This window comes from Tachypleus tridentatus, chromosome 13, assembly GCF_004210375.1.
Source record: "Tachypleus tridentatus isolate NWPU-2018 chromosome 13, ASM421037v1, whole genome shotgun sequence".
NCBI lineage: Eukaryota > Metazoa > Arthropoda > Merostomata > Xiphosura > Limulidae > Tachypleus > Tachypleus tridentatus.
Window position 1 is genome coordinate 81,238,183 of NC_134837.1, and position 16,501 is coordinate 81,254,683.

The 16,501-nt window shown below is 32.7% G+C and overlaps 1 protein-coding gene across 1 annotated transcript in view; it reads left to right on the top strand.

Annotated features, from left to right (window-relative positions):
• Positions 1–9,667, top strand: part of LOC143238394 (diacylglycerol kinase zeta-like) — a 196,345-nt gene extending 186,678 nt beyond the window's left edge. The window contains exons 29-30 of the mRNA XM_076478560.1: positions 2,843–2,906; positions 4,860–9,667. Of these exons, the coding sequence (XP_076334675.1) occupies positions 2,843–2,906; positions 4,860–4,909 (114 nt within the window). The 3' untranslated portion in view covers positions 4,910–9,667. The remainder of the gene's footprint in view (positions 1–2,842; positions 2,907–4,859) is intronic.
• Positions 9,668–16,501: the final 6,834 nt, after the last annotated feature.

Here is a 16,501-nt window from a genome sequence, read left to right on the forward strand (position 1 = left end):
ATTCAAGGGATTCTGGTTTCTTGTTCAAAGGTTGTTGGTGTTTCAGGGTTTCTTTTATGGCTTTTCGAGAAGGGATCTTCAGTCTCTTTGATATCTGGGTATCAAGTAGCCTTATCCCATATCTTCCATTTTTCTTTCACAATAGGGTTTTCTAAGTACATTGGCCACATAGGTGTCCATTACTTCTAGATTGGAACATTAATGTAAAAATGTATTCCCGTACTTTACCTTTGTTTGAGCCCATTTCCTCATGTTCTTTATTTTACCTATCCCTTAAGGCATATTTTCTTCTTCTCTTTACCTGCAGGCATTACCAGTTGGATATCTTTGCTATTGACATCACTCTTATATTGTACCATACCACCCAAAATATCTTCTCCTTTATCTGGATTGTTCCTTCCTTCCCAAGGCCTTGATGGTTTGTGAAAGTAACTCCTCCTTTTCACCAATTTCCCTTCCTTCTATTTCTCATCTCCACTCTTGTCCTTATCCAAGTAGATTTTTATGCCTAATGCACGCCCTTCATTGTTATAGTGCCTCCACAGCTTCCTTCAGGATTCCCCATTTTTGTCTATTTACTCCCTGGCATCCCTCTTCCTCTTGGAATCCTTACCAATTGGGTTTGTCATTTGTTCTCATGGGCTTATTTCTCTTTGTCTATTTCCCAATTTACTTTTTTTGTGTTGCCTTCCATCAAATCTGTCACCTCATCTTTTCCCTTGCTTTTAATCTTGGTCAGCCTTTGGAAGAGATACTACAGACAGGTATGTGTACCACCCCTTGCACGTTCATCACCAATTATCTCTGTCACTTCATAATTACTGCATCCTCAGAGTATCACCTACCACTTGTGACTATACATTCTATGTGGATATGACACTAGATATGTCTACTAATGCTTTCTTTTTTTTCAGAAGCCCTTGCTTCAGATTTTGTCAATTCGATCCCACTCTGTGGCAAGTGGTGCCTGGCCATATATTCTTTCTACACAAATCCATACTGCACACCATGTTGATTCACACATCTTTCCATAGCTCTACATGTTCACCTTTGAGATGGGGTATTTCACAAAATCCCTGAAAGGCTAATAATCTCATGTTGTATGCTTCATAAATCAGGCACTCTAGGACTGTACCTCCCATGGGCATGGGTAAAGCAGAAAGGAATAGTTGCCCATCCCTGCCATGTCTTTATTAAAAAGTTGGTATGATCTGCTTTTCAAAATACAGTTTTGTGATCATCCATTGCACTGTATCAGGTGTAGCAGTTCATTCAGACTTTCTTATACTCTTTGTTTCCCCTTTTCTTCCACTGAAGTATGTAAGACCTTGTCACTTACCAATTCCAAGCCAGTGGGGTGGTTGACTAGAGGCATCCTATTGGAGGGGTTCCACACATATGGAAATCATTCAATTCAGAGTAGGTTGATGGTGTTCTGTTGGTGTAAAAGGTGTACCATCCTCTGGAATTAATAAGCCATACAACAGAGTGAGATGTCTCAGTGCAGTTCAGCCCCTCCTATTGGGTGCCCTTGTCCTACCCTCACACGAATGTCAGTGCTCCACGGGCTAGTTTGGGATATTGAGTGAACAAATCGACATATGTCCTCACACAGGTTTGGGGTTATCCACCTTCTTCCCTCAATTCTTCCCTGTGTGTTGTATAATGGAAAGTCTGCATTGGTTGTTTCCATCTCTGTTCTGGGTATTCTCTCATTTTTCTCTTCCAATAATTATATTACTAACCTTTTGATGTTTCAGACAAGTCTTATGGCCACAGTAAGGCATGTGATGGTCTTCCCTTGGATACTGGTTGACACATTCCCAGATTCCTGGCTCAATTCCACTCCTAGTGTCAATCCCTGGAATTGATTGTTTCCTCACTTCTCCGATTTTATGGTTTTACGTTAAAATATTTTGATCCTTACCCTACCCTTGTGTGAATGTCAGTACCCAATGAGGAGGTTTAGGATGTAGGTAACTTACTGCCTGCCACACACTAGCCATTTTACACCATAGGATGCATCCTCCTTTACCCACTTTCTTTCCACAGGATTGAGTTAGTTATTTATCTGATTTGGATAACTTTTCTCTCCCACTCAGATATGCTTCCTTCCTTTTCTACTATATGTATTAATTTCTGTTCATGATAAAGACATACCTTGTTCAGAAGTGGTGCAGTTCCACTTATCAGATCACGTGATATGTTTCTCTCATATACAGAGGTAACAATTGGATGCTTTTTGGGGGTACATCTTGTCTTCCCTCATACTTGTCCCTCCTCCTTTTGAATGTAGAATTCTAACCAATTATGTGAGAGAAGGAAAGTACTATATCAGAAGTCATAATTTTCCTGTACAGAAAATGTACTTCTGATAGTAACTTCCCTCTTCTCACACTTCCCATCCTCTTCCCCACAGTATGCCAGTGCTTACATCTTCTGTCAAACTTTGAAGTGATGGTTTGGTAGTGGCACATAGAGAGAGTCATGTGCACCATTTGATGGTGATGATCTCCTATTTGTGGAAAGATGACATATTAAGACATTTTTATTCAAACAAGGGGAGGTGGTAGGCTTGTGGCATGCATTATAATAAAAGTTTGCATATAGAGGCCAGTACAAAACAGGAAAAACTAATCATATGAGAGGAGAGAAGTACCCATTGAGAATACATTTTCAGAATAGAAAAATTATAACTTACATTTTTGTTAAGAAAAAAAAAACCTTGTGAAACATTTTGCTACAATATAGAAGATAAATTTATCCCTCTTTTTAAAATAATTATCATCTGATATTTGTCAGAAAGTTATAAGAAGGTTTTCTGTATCTCCTTCTTCTTCAGGGAATGACTCCTAGTCAATTGGCAAGTAGTGAAGGTTATGAAGATTTAGCAGCTTACCTTGAGAGTAAGTAACGTTGTTATTACTATAAATGAATTTTGCATGGCTCTGTTTACAGCACATTCTGAAGAAACACATTCATAAATATTACAAATATTAGATCATAAATAAATATTTTTTGATTAGATGTAAAGTGTGTTCTGTTTTATAGGTTCAAATTAATTTCATTTAATTTATACAAACTTAATTTTAACTAAAACACTACAACAGCAAAATGCAGATTGTTAAATATTTATTTGTCCAACCAACAAATAAAGAAAGCTAGTTAGAACCAATAATTGTAAAGCTTTAAACACAAACTGTAACTTTAAGAACTTCAAATTCAGATGACTCTTTAAGGTATTGAATTCATTGATTTATGAGTGAAAGTCATGTGTATCTCATCTTGCACAAACAACTAGCTGTAACAGCATATAACTCTTAATCACTTAAGATAAAAAGACAACACCATACTACTGTATTACTCTTTAATTGATTAGTTACAAACAACATTTCATAATACATAGAAAAAAATTCCATATAGCCAGGATACAGTGAACTTTGCCAAACCATAAATAATAGAGGGAACATCAATCAGAATAAAAAACCAATGTTAAATGAAATGGTATAGAAAAATAAAACAGTTAGTATTACAGTTCTGATAAATTCAAGTAAACTAACTAATAAAACCCTAAATTTATAACTAATATTAAAGCCATGCAATGAAAATATTTGTCTAAATTTAGTTTTGTTATAACTCTAACTTAAAAAAGTAACATAGTGTCCACAGATATAAAAGCTCCTTGCCAGCTCATGTTATTTTCCATGTTCCTCTCAATCTTCTCACTGTAATAGAACAACATACCAACATTAACTATTTTTTTCTGTTACCATTAAACATAAATTTTGAAAACAATTTACAATTTTCTTGTACACAAAAAAAGATAATTTCTGATCTACTAAGCAACATACACTTAATCATAAAACCAGCTTATGAAAGCTAATTAAAAGCATTTTTTTTTACTCTTTGGTATTCAAGGACACTGAAATCTAACTTACTTTTGTTTGAATTCAAGCTAGCTGCTGGAGCTTAAGAGAAAAGGCTTTCCAAATACACCTTTATGAAATAAGGTCAGAAGAGAGAATAATGTAATACCACATTTTAAAGTCAGACTAATGTCCAATATTGTATCCCACAATCCTTAGACTACCTCTATTATTCCAAATAACTTGTACAAAGAAAGAACCCCTTACTCAGATGAACTTGTAACAGTATCTAAAATAGCCTCACTCTATCCAGGGGAACAGACACAGGGTCTAATTAGTATAAGATTTTATGGGATAGCCATAATCATGTGTAACTTTTATCTAACCTAAAGGATACATACAAGCTTATATTCTTTCAATACTCAACTAACAAGAATATTGTTAACTATGTACTGAACACAAAAAAAGAAATTTGAAAAGTTACCTGAATATATCTTGCTACAGATATATTCTAAACTAGATATGAAAAACTGAAATTAACAGTTATTTCAACTGTGACAACTAAAACATTCCATTAATTAAACACTGAATTTCATCAAAGTTTGCCAAAAAAAAAAACTATTCAGTAATTTCTAAAATCGAAAATGCAAGTATATAAAAATAATTTACAAATATATATATATATATATATCCTGTTTGTTTGGGTTTAAGTGCAAAGCTACACAATAGGCTATTGCACTGTACCCATCTCAGGCGTCTAATCTTGAATTTGAGCATTATAATATCACTGGCTTACTGCTGAGCCACAAATGAGAGCAAATGTTATGATTATCAGCAGTTTTACTTTGTACTATTAATCGATAACTACATAAACTTTATTTTAACCGGCCTACAAGCATTGTGGTGAATAAGTGTTATTCAAGCAAAGTATTTTTGTAATCAGAAACTTTTTTAATATCAGTTGTTTTTACTGATTTTTTTTTCAAATTCCAGGTTCTGATTGCTCGTGTTTTTGGAAAGAGGAAATGGAAACATCTGTATGAAGGCTTTTATTCATAGTCAGAAAGTCAACTTGCTGACTTTAAGATATCATGGAACCAAAACTTTTACACTCATTATTTAGTATATTGAGAAATAAGCAAGTGTTCCTGTAAAGACCTGAAGGGGCATAATTACTTGCTTCATGTTAGAGCATGTGAGATAAGAGAGTTTTAAGCTTAATATCCAGACTTGTGTCACATGGTAGACTAAACTTTAAAAATATGATTTAATTACTGTGAGATCCAGTTGAAGCAAATTATGAATCTTAGTGTTTTCAATCATTTCCAAATTACTTGCTTCATGTTAGAGCATGTGAGATAAGAGAGTTTTAAGCTTAATATCCAGACTTGTGTCACATGGTAGACTAAACTTTAAAAATATGATTTAATTACTGTGAGATCCAGTTGAAGCAAATTATGAATCTTAGTGTTTTCAATCATTTCCAAAAAGCTGGATGATGCATGTTTTTTATAAGTTTATAAATATAAACATTTTTCATCTATTATATAACTTGTGAGTTCACACTTTGTAGCTAGTATAAGATATTCTTGAATCATAATTAAATTCTAAATTTTTCTTTGAGGTACATTTGTTCCAGATGTTTTTGTTTTCCTCTTAAAAAATTCCATTCCACTCTTTTGGATCAACAACAAAAAGTAAGAGTAAAATATAAAATGTTGGTAATTTACAAATATTTAAAACTGTTCAAAACTTGTATTTCTCAAAACAAGTAATGGATTCCAGATTTGATATCACTGCAATATATTATTATATTGTATTGTATTTGAAATTATAGTCAATAGTCAGATATTTTATTTGGAATTATTTGACTCCTCAATGTTTTTACACTCAAAAAATATAATAAATTTCACATGGATTACTAACTTCTAATTATAATGGCATTTTAAAATGCATTGTTATAAATATAATAAAGTTATTTCATATCAACAACACTTAACTGTTACACATGTTAAAACATTTCTCATTTTCATTCTAATAGTAACAATAAGGAAAAGCTAATTATTTTAAAAGTAAAATTATGAAGATGAGTCATAGAGTTGCATTAATATTAAATATGCAGTAACTGTTAGTGATGTTAAAAGTAATACACTTTACTTGCACAAAAACAGTGAGTTGAAGACACTATTGATTTTATCTGTATTAATGAGTACAATAAAGTTATATCAGCTATTTTCAAGACCATTTTGTAAGCAACCAACTAGTGCATGCTTAACGCTTTTAACTCTGTTGACAGTATTAATGTCAATGGAATATTAAGGATTCTACAGATATCATTATAAATATGGCTTGTAATGTCAGCTTTAAATATTAATTAGCACAATTAGTTTTGAAGAAATTCTTAAATTAAATTTGAAAACATAGTTTGTATGAAGGTTGCATGGTCTCTGTGTGTTTCTAAGAATTATAGCAGTCTTATCAAATATTTATCTAAAGAATGATTATTTTACAAAAAACGTTTTTCAAAATTAAACAAACTTTGTTATCATGTGCATCATACTGATTACAAATATGTGAATTATTTTATAGGAAACATCTTCTAATTACAGGATTAAAGGTGTAAAACTTATTATCATGATGTTATTTAAGGCATTTTAAATCTAATGCACTTTTAGGTGTTTAAAAATAATTGTAGTATTTTTAAAATATTGTTTCTTTTGTAGCATATAGAAACCTATTGTGTATTTCATTGTTGAAAAGGACATTTTCCTTCTCAATAAGTTGTTCATTTGTTTAAACTATTAATGATATGCATAATGTATATATTAGTAAAAAAATGGTAATAGCTAGCTTCAATTTCTCAAATAATGTGAAGTACCTCATTGAACATTTGAAACCCTGGAAAAAACTTTTAATATGTTATAGACAGTAATTTTCTTATTCATTGGAAACTATTTAAATCATTCCAGGTCAATGTCATTCACAAAACATTCCTTTTCTCAGAAAAAAAGGCACAATTAAAGTAATAAGGAATATATGTTTTCCTACTAAGTCATCATAATTTTTTGTAATATTCTAGGTTTTTTATTTCATTCAACTAACTTGTGGCACATAGCACACTTTTATTTTTTGTTAATAAATGCATTATTTGGCAGATAGAGGTCTGACTTCATTATTTAATAAAATATGTTTATTAATGGACAACTAATAGACAGGCATAAAAATAATAGGACATATCTTTAAATATATGTATTGTTAAACACTACTTTAATCATTTTATAGCATTGTATAATTTCACAATACTGATTCAGACAATTGCAAATGGCTAGACGAATATCTCTGGTTATGTTTTTTGTGTATAAATATTTGAATAAAAAGTAAGGTCATGAAAGGTTATTTTCTCAACAAATATTATTACATGATAGATTCAAAAATATTTCAGTCACTAAAATTGGTATAAGGTCATAAACAGTATATTCAACTACTGTTTATAAAGTGCAAATGTATGCAAAAAGTGACATAGTTGGAGAAAGGGACCACTGTGGTTATTATTCATGTCTCCAAAATGGTTTTCGATATTGTGTTTCATTTTAATTGCTGTAATATTAGCATTATATTTTTCAGTGTGGCAGTAACTTTTGTATTGAAACCTAGCATAAATATACATGTATGTGTTACTAAAAGATGTTTCTAGAGTTAAATTCCTTATAAAAACCATGATGCTTTCAAGCTATGAAACTTGAATTTGATTTTAACAAATGTGTGAATATAATACTCTCTAATATTTTGAAAATACAGCTTACTCTAATGAAAAATTTGGACAAAATACAAACTGGCTCTGTTTTCTGAGACATTTATTTGTTTCATATCATCACCAATATTTCACTACTTTTTCTGTAATGTATTAAGCAAGCTTTTATTGTAAAAAGACTTCAGTGCCTTTCATAAATTTCAGTATGGAAGTTGACTATCAATATCGATCTGATATTGCATACAACTTTGTGTTTAGTACAGAAGAAACTTTACTTTTAAGTTTCATACTTACAGGGAAATTTTTGCATTTATCAGTCTTGAAAACTTGGATATGTTTTCAACAAAGCATGTTTTTATTATTCATGTTTCACTGGATCACAGAACAATAACTTTAAACATCACTGAAGTGCAAGTTAAATTAGTACCCCAAAGCATATTTAATTTACAGTTTGTTTGTTTTTCCATAGGAGGGAGAGCTTGAGAATGTGTTATGAATGTTGCATTGAACAAATATCTTGCTTCTGTACTTGAAATTAAGTTGTAGTAATATCTCTAAGACTATTTATATGGGCTCAATTTTCAGCCAAGTAATAGTAGTTGTTTACTTTACAGTCACTGTTTGACAGCTCAGTGCCTTTATCAAAAAGCAGCAACAACAGAATTAGTTACACTTCCATGCCCATTTCTTGTTCTCGAGTACAAAACTTGAATTTTGCAGAGACCTGTTCCATTTTGCTAACGTAAAGTCTTTATCTGAACTTTACCCAAAAGTAGTTTTGCCATTCTAACACCATTTAAATCTGTTTTCACAATGCTATCTTGCTAAAACTACACTTTCTCAGCTCCTAAATGGATTCATTAAATTCATACATATATATATATATATATTTAGCATTACAATATTGAGTACTAAATATTATAATCATATTCAAAAACATAATAAATTGATTTCACTATTTAATTTTTCTCAAGATTTCTTTATCATTAAGCTTTTTATAATAAGAAACTAATTAAAACATAATTGTTAAAAGAATATAGTTTAAAAATTCTAAACCTGTCATTAAATTAAGAAAGTAATTAGAATGTTTTTGTAAATAGGAATGTTATTTGTATGTAGATCAGTGATTTATAATAAATAATTGTTATTGTCTATGCACCTCCTGCTTAGTAATGCTCGACTTTTAAAGTAGTTCCCAATTCTAAACACTTCCATCTATTTGGTATAATTACAAATAAGTATCATTTACCATTGTATATTTTCTATTGTTAGTCTTACTTAAGAAATACCATCACTTAATATTGGACATAATGATTTTAGTGTTAGTTTTGACATAAGATGTTGATGTTATTAGTATAATGCAGTGGTACTACTGAAAAACTGTGAAGCTTAGTATTAAATTGCACATGGTACTATATATGGAATGCTTTCAATTACTGCAATATTTAGTCTTGATTTTACAAATAAACCATCAAGTAACATTTCCTATTGCAAGTTTGATATTTCTGAGTAAAATATGAATTGCCAATTCTGTGAAATCTGAGAAGACAATCAGATCATTTGAGTGTTTCTATTGTACAAAGTGAGCTTTGGTATTTTATATCCCACAAAAAAAAAAACTTGATTTCTCTTAAGCTTGTTTAATTAGAAATCCTATGTACATTCCATTTTCTCATCCTTAATGTATGTGAACAGTATAACCATGTTCTTTTTATGCACTGTGAACTATAGTAGCTTAATATACAGACATCTGTGTTTGAAATTTTGAATAAAATCTATTTTTCTTCACATATTATTCCAGTCTTATGTATATATTCATTTTCTCAGTTGCATATTTAACGACTGTTTATAAATATGCAGCTTTGAACATCTACAGAAAGTTTTGTAGAATATTGTATTATTTAACTTAAACTCAAGTTTAATCTGTTACACACTGCTGTTGTTTTTATAATACCTTCATGTTGAACTATACATTTAGATAAATTACCATGATTAATGAAAAGATTAATTTATATTTTCATATTAATTAAGTGATATGATACTTCTTGCCAATGACTAGTTGCTTACACTCTTGTATACCAGTTCAAAATTTAAGACAGCTAACTAAAATAGCCCTTCTGTTGTTCTGTTTGAATTTCAAAACAAGCAAATAAGTGTCAATAACCATACAAACTCACTTAACACCTTCTGCTATAATGTAACTCCATCTTTCAGTTAGATAAGAACAAAATTTATGGTTTTTAAAATATATAAAAGTAACGGAAAAAAGAACAAGATGCTAGAGAATAAAAAACATGCAATTAATAAACCTACTAACACTTTACTTAAAAGAGTTTAAGTCAGATTGAAATTATTTTTATTAATTTGTATAAGTATTAATGGAGAGTATTGACAAGTTCCAGTGAAATGTAATTTGCACAAAATATTACAGCACTTTTCATAAAGTAGTTGTTATTAACTCATGTTTTACATGTTGTGAAGCACCAATACTGTAGTGCAAAAACTATTCGATGTATGACAAAGTTAATATGTAAATATGATAAATGAATACTGAGTGAAAGCAAACATCACTATCATAATATTAACAACTCTCTGCAATCTACAACACATATAGTTACAACCATGCATTACATGTATTATATATAGCTGTTTTTCTCCCAATGAATCTACTCTCAATAATAGCATAGCTTGCTATGATCGAAAGTTAACTTCACAGCATACAGTCTAACATACATATCAACTTTCATGTTCTAAGAAAATGTTTAGTTCTTCTAGGCCTTTCGTGTGCAAGTAGGTTGAATTTCGTTACAAGTTCCTATCTCCTATTTTAATTTTTAATAAATTATTTAAATTAATGTACAACGACGTCGTTTGTCCAAAAATCTTTTATAATTGAAAACGCAAAAAATCCCCCATAAACTTCTAAATGTCCAATTAATTAATAATAAAGGAAAAGGAGTTTGAGTTTACAATTTATAAAAATGCAACAAACTCAAAACAATACATTAATTAAAATTCCGCACACACCACAGAACAGAAACTACGAATCTTAAAGTATATTATACAAATTGTATTTAATATATAATTTGTAAACAATTCAGACGATTAACTACAAAAAATTTGTGAAATTTTCTTTCAAAAAAACACCATCTGGAAGAAAATGTTATAAATAATCAATACATCCCCCCAAAAAATGCTAATATTAATCATCAAAACAACTTCTTTTTTTATCACTATTACGATTCGTTACGTCGCCTGTTTCTTTACAGTTACGTACAAAACAACATGGGCTATCAATGCTGTACTCATCCCTTGTATTGAAACTTGATTTTTGACGTTGAAAGCTGTCAGAATTACCGTTGTGCCACTTAGGGGATCCTTACGCTGAAAACACCAACAAAAACTTAAATGGGTGATGTTATTATTATTTTTCAATTTCGCGCAAAGCTACTCGAGGGTTATCTGCGCTAGCCGTCCATAATTTAGCAGTGTAAGACTAGAAGGAAGGCAGCTAGTCATCACTACCCACCGCCAACTCTTGGGCTACTCCTTTACCAACGAATAGTGGGATTGACCATCACATTATAACGCTCCCACGGCTGGGAGGGCGAGCATGTTTGGTGCGACCGGGATTCGAATCCGCGACCCTCGGATTAGGAGTCGAACGCCTTAACACGCTTAGCCATGCCGGGCCAAATGGGTTATGAAAACTATTCATAAAGAAATATATCATCGGCATAAATGCCATAATCAAACAGGTATTAAAATAAAATATATTATTACTAATAATTACAAACAACAAGGGCATCTACAAAATCAAATGCGATTCATGGACAACCTGTTATACTAGAGAAACTGGAAGAGAAATTAATCTCAAACTCAAGGAACACTTTGAAAGCCCCTCAAGTGTGTTTTTATTTGTTTTAACATCGCAAAGCAACAAAACATATTATCACTGAAAACGATGTAGAAATTATCTGAAAAGAACCAAACATTAACAGCAGAAAATTACCTGAAGCACCACTGATTAATACTCATAGCCTTTCCTTATCGAGACTTATAGTTATTTCGCCTTATTTTAATAACAAAAACGAAATTAACATCACCTTTAAATGTATCTTCACCATTATGAGTCTGTAATATTCGCCGAAATTCAACTGCCCTTTCAAATGTAACTCTTACCTGACGATTAACTAATATTATAGACCGAAACGTTATAATTATTAAAATCATAACTTGCCTACTGTAAACATTGCTGTTATTGTATTTACATTTAATTATATAGCTCAGTATGTTACTCACTAAATGTATTCAGTTACTTTTCGTAAAACTATATGATAATTAAACCAGTCTTACTTCTGGTTTAAGAGCTGTGGGAATCCGACTGTTCATGTGAATAGGGCGCTTGACTTGAAATATTAGAGTCTCAGGTTCAAATCCCCGTCCCATCAAACATGCTTGTCCTTTCAACCGTGGGAGCATTATAATGTAATGATCAATCCCACTCTTTGTTCGTAAAAAAGTAGCCCAAGAGTTGGCGGTGTGTGGTGATAAATGACTAACTGTCTTCCCTCTAGTCTATCACTGCTAAAGTAGGAACGGCTTGCGCAGATAATCCTCGTGTAACTTTGCGAGAAATTCAAACCAATTCAGAGTTGTAGGTGACCGACCTTGATGTTGTACATACTAAAACGCCGAATTTACTAGGATTAGTTAGTGATCTCTGAGTATATTTTCACTAAATTTAGCAAACACTACAACTTTGTGATATACAAAATATAAGAATTTTTAATAAATTATTTATATTAATTACCAGAGATTTGTATATTAATTTACAAACCATTTGCTGAACCGACCATAATGCAAGTTAATTTTCACCTTAAGAATGATGTTGTTTGTAATTAACCACAAAGCTACCTGTGTGTTGCTCACCACAGGTATCGAAGCCCGGATTTTAGCAATGTAAGTCCGCAAACATTCCGCTGTGAACATTGGATGGACCCTAAGAATGAAAATATTTATTTTCTAAAATAAATTGTTTGTTTGTTTTGTTTTAATTTCGCACAAAGCTACTCGAAAGCTCTCTGTGCTAGCCGTCCCTAATTGCTAGTCGCACGCCTTAACACGCTTGGATATGCCGGGCCAGTACTGAAACATATCAGTCATTTTAAAAATGTGCTGTGCTTTTAATAAAACGTATTTATTCTGCAATTATATTTACACAATATACTTGTTTTTAACAATTTTAATATTTCATCTTACAATATTTTGTTTTTTCATATTTTATTCGCATAACCTCTAGAGCTTCTTAAAATAACAATACATATTTTGTTTTGTTTAATTTCGCGCAAAGCTATACGCGGCCTGTCTGTGCTACCCGTCCCTAATTCTGCAGTGTAAGACTAGAGAGTTTGTTTTGTTATTTTAATTTCGCGCAAAGCTAAGCTACTCAAGAGCTATCTACTCTAAGACTAGAGGGAAGGCAGCTAGTTATCACCACCCACCGCCAACTCTTGGGCTACCCTTTTACCATCGAATAGTGCAATTGACCGTCACATTATAACACCTCCACGGCTGAAAAGGTGAGCATGTTTAGTGCGACAGGGATTCGAACCCGCGATCCTCGGATTACGATTTGAGCGTCTTAACCACATGGCCATGTCTGATCTCGAATATTTGTTCAATAAAACTTTGCATATTATTATTTTCTCTTCCCTCACACCTCGTGAAAAGTTGAAAATTGTGTACGTTCTGTTATATCCCCTATAATTTTGATAACTTTTAAAAATACCTAAATATGTATATATATACATTTTATTCATAAATATTTTTAAAAATATATTCATAAGCATTGTTTTGTTTGGTTTCTTTTGAATTTCGCGCAAAGCTACACGAGGGCTATCTGCGCTAGCCGTTTCTAATTTTGTAGTGTAAAACTAGAGGTAAGGCAGCTAGTCATCACCACCCACCGCCAACTCTTGGGCTACTCTTTTACCAACGAATAGTGGGATTGGTCGTCACATTATAACCACCCCACGGCTGATAGGGCGAACATGTTTAATATGACAGGGATTCGATCCCGCGACCATCAGATTACGAGTTGAGCGCCCAAATCACCTGGCACTGCCGGGCCAACACAATAGAGAGCACCCCCGACTACTGAGAGACGACTTGTCGACATTGGAAATTCAAGACGACATCCAAACTTAGTAAAGGGAGAAACGTAAACAAATACACGTGCGCAACACAAAAATTGTTGCAGAGCAAACCTATCCAAAGTTCAGTTTAAGTTGATCCAACTGTTCCTAATTTTTAACATTTTGTGAACAAATGTGATATTGTTGCGTCTCTTTCCTCATCTTCTGCTTGATTGCTTTTTTTTTTTTTCTGAGTTTCTGCTGTAAAACATCCAGTCTGCTTACGACAGAGACAGTGTAGGCGCAGTAATCGTGCTCCGGACGACCTTCGCTCGAGCCATAAGAGTAACATAGGGTCGTTTAGCGTTTCATGAATCATAGACGACGGTGTTTCTTATTAGCAATCGTCTATTTCTCGATAAAGGCTTTGCATTCTGTTTACGTGGTGGGCGGGCAGAAAACGCAATGCGCACATTAGATTAATAAAGAGTATGTTTAACGACCCTAGAGTCATCCGCTGGACGTATGCCAGAAATACCATTACCAATTAATTTGTAAATGAAGTATTGTAATTAAATTGACACGTTCATATAACCATCATGATTATACATATGCAGTACACAGTAAACATACAGTGAGGAAGTGCTTCCTGCACGCTCTGTGGTTTTTAGTAGGTTTGAAACTGTCTCTGTTAATATTCCTCAACCATTTGGTGAGCAGGTCACAGTTTTCTAGAAGAAAACCAATACTAAATCATATTAATATCTTTGTGCATAATATTACTGTACTTAAGACTACCAAGGTCTTTGTTAGTTTTTCCAATTATTCAATTTAATTATGCTGTTTTGTTTGCTATATTTTCGGTTGGTATTAACATTTAAATATAAATTTGCTATCTAACATGCGTGATATTAATATTTCAGTATTTACTAGAATAATCTAATTAATCCCCAGTAAAAAAACTCATGCTTCGCGTACGACACATGTTTAGGATGGTTATTTTGCATCTGAATGTACAAAGTTTATAAGATATAAAAGAGGTGTTGTGTATTTAAATTATCTAAAACAGTTATGTGAGCTGCTTTGGTTACTAACGTATGTAGTTAGGTACGAAGGGTTTTGAACGAGTTTTATAACTTTACGTGGCGTCATAATGACTGCGAGATTAAACCTGTTTGTTTTTTGTTTTTTGAATTTCGCACAAAGCTACTCGAGGGCTACCTGTGCTAGCCGTCCCTAATTTAGCAGTGTAAGACTATAGGGAAGGCAGCCAGTCGTCATCACCCACCGCCAACTCTTGGGCTACTCTTTCACCAACGAATAGTGGGATTGACCGTCACATTATAACGCCCCTACGGCTGAAAGGGCGAGCATGTTTGGCGCGACGGGGATGTGAACCCGCGACCCTCAGATTACGAGTCGCACGCCTTAACACGCTTGGCCATGCCGGGCCGAGATTAAACCTAACAAACACCTTTAATACAAAGGACATTTTGAACCGAATAAACTGACTAAAAATGACGAACCAAAAGACTTAACTAGCGTTGTTTTCAAAACATGGGTATCAGGGCAAGTTTTAAAAACTCACCGGTGACGGTACTGGCATTCTAAGTGTCTATAAACAAATATAGAAATTCACACACACACACACAATTCTGACACATAAATACTGCTGTCTGAGATACGGTTCTAAGAGATAACGGGTACATTGCCCAAATACCTTTCCTTTTGCAATGCATAGTACTATCTACACTTATCCCTCCCTTAGGCATAGCGTGAAGCCGTCCTACTTCCCTATTCATAAATTTATCTTTGTATAGCTTAATGAAATTTTCAACGCACACTTATCATTATTTTAATTATACAGGTAGGTGCATGAGAGCAATGAAGGTCCTGGAGGAAGAATGTGGAAGGGAGGAATGGGGTCCAGTTATTTTATTTTTTTTTTTATATTAGGCCTATTCAGCTGTGATCTATCCTACTTGGGAGTTTCTGTTTACTTATTTTTCTCACAAGCAGTATGTCATAATTACTATCATGGCGTTTTACACGATTTCCGGAAGGAGGAGTTAACATCGTTTCGTAGTAGTTTTATAACCATAATCACAACCTTCAAAACTATGATTTACAATGTACGCTAAAGCCATTGAATATAGTATATAATATGACAATTTAGACTTTAACACAATGACAGATTTGTGTCAATAATATTATACAATTTACACTTTAAAAATGTGTTTAATATCAATTAAACCTTTATTATTGATATTAAGACTTTAGAGCCTATATCATGACTGTTCAGCACCACTTAGGACTAGGGTTCACTGGTACTATACTGTTTTTGAAAGTTTCTAAAAGCTCTCAGATAATTTAGACCACTCAGTGGGTGTCGGGCCTTAGAATCCTGTTATTTCCATTCTTGAACATAGCTCTCTGATTAGCCTACTTGTGCAGGTCTCATATTAATTTAAACGATGAGTCAATACATATTGTCATTGATAGTGTACAGTAAATTAGTCATAATATTCGTAATTGTTATCGTTACGTTAATTTGTGCTTTTGAATCTAGTCTACAGTACAAAACACCAAGCGACAGGAATATCTTTGTTGCCAACCAATTTTTATTTGTCTCAAAATTTCTTTCCTTTTGTTGCCTTGAATGCAAAGATATGGAAGTGGGACAAACCTCGATATGGAAAAGCCTCGCGATGCGAGACAAGACAGTTAACAAGCAGGACATTGTGAAA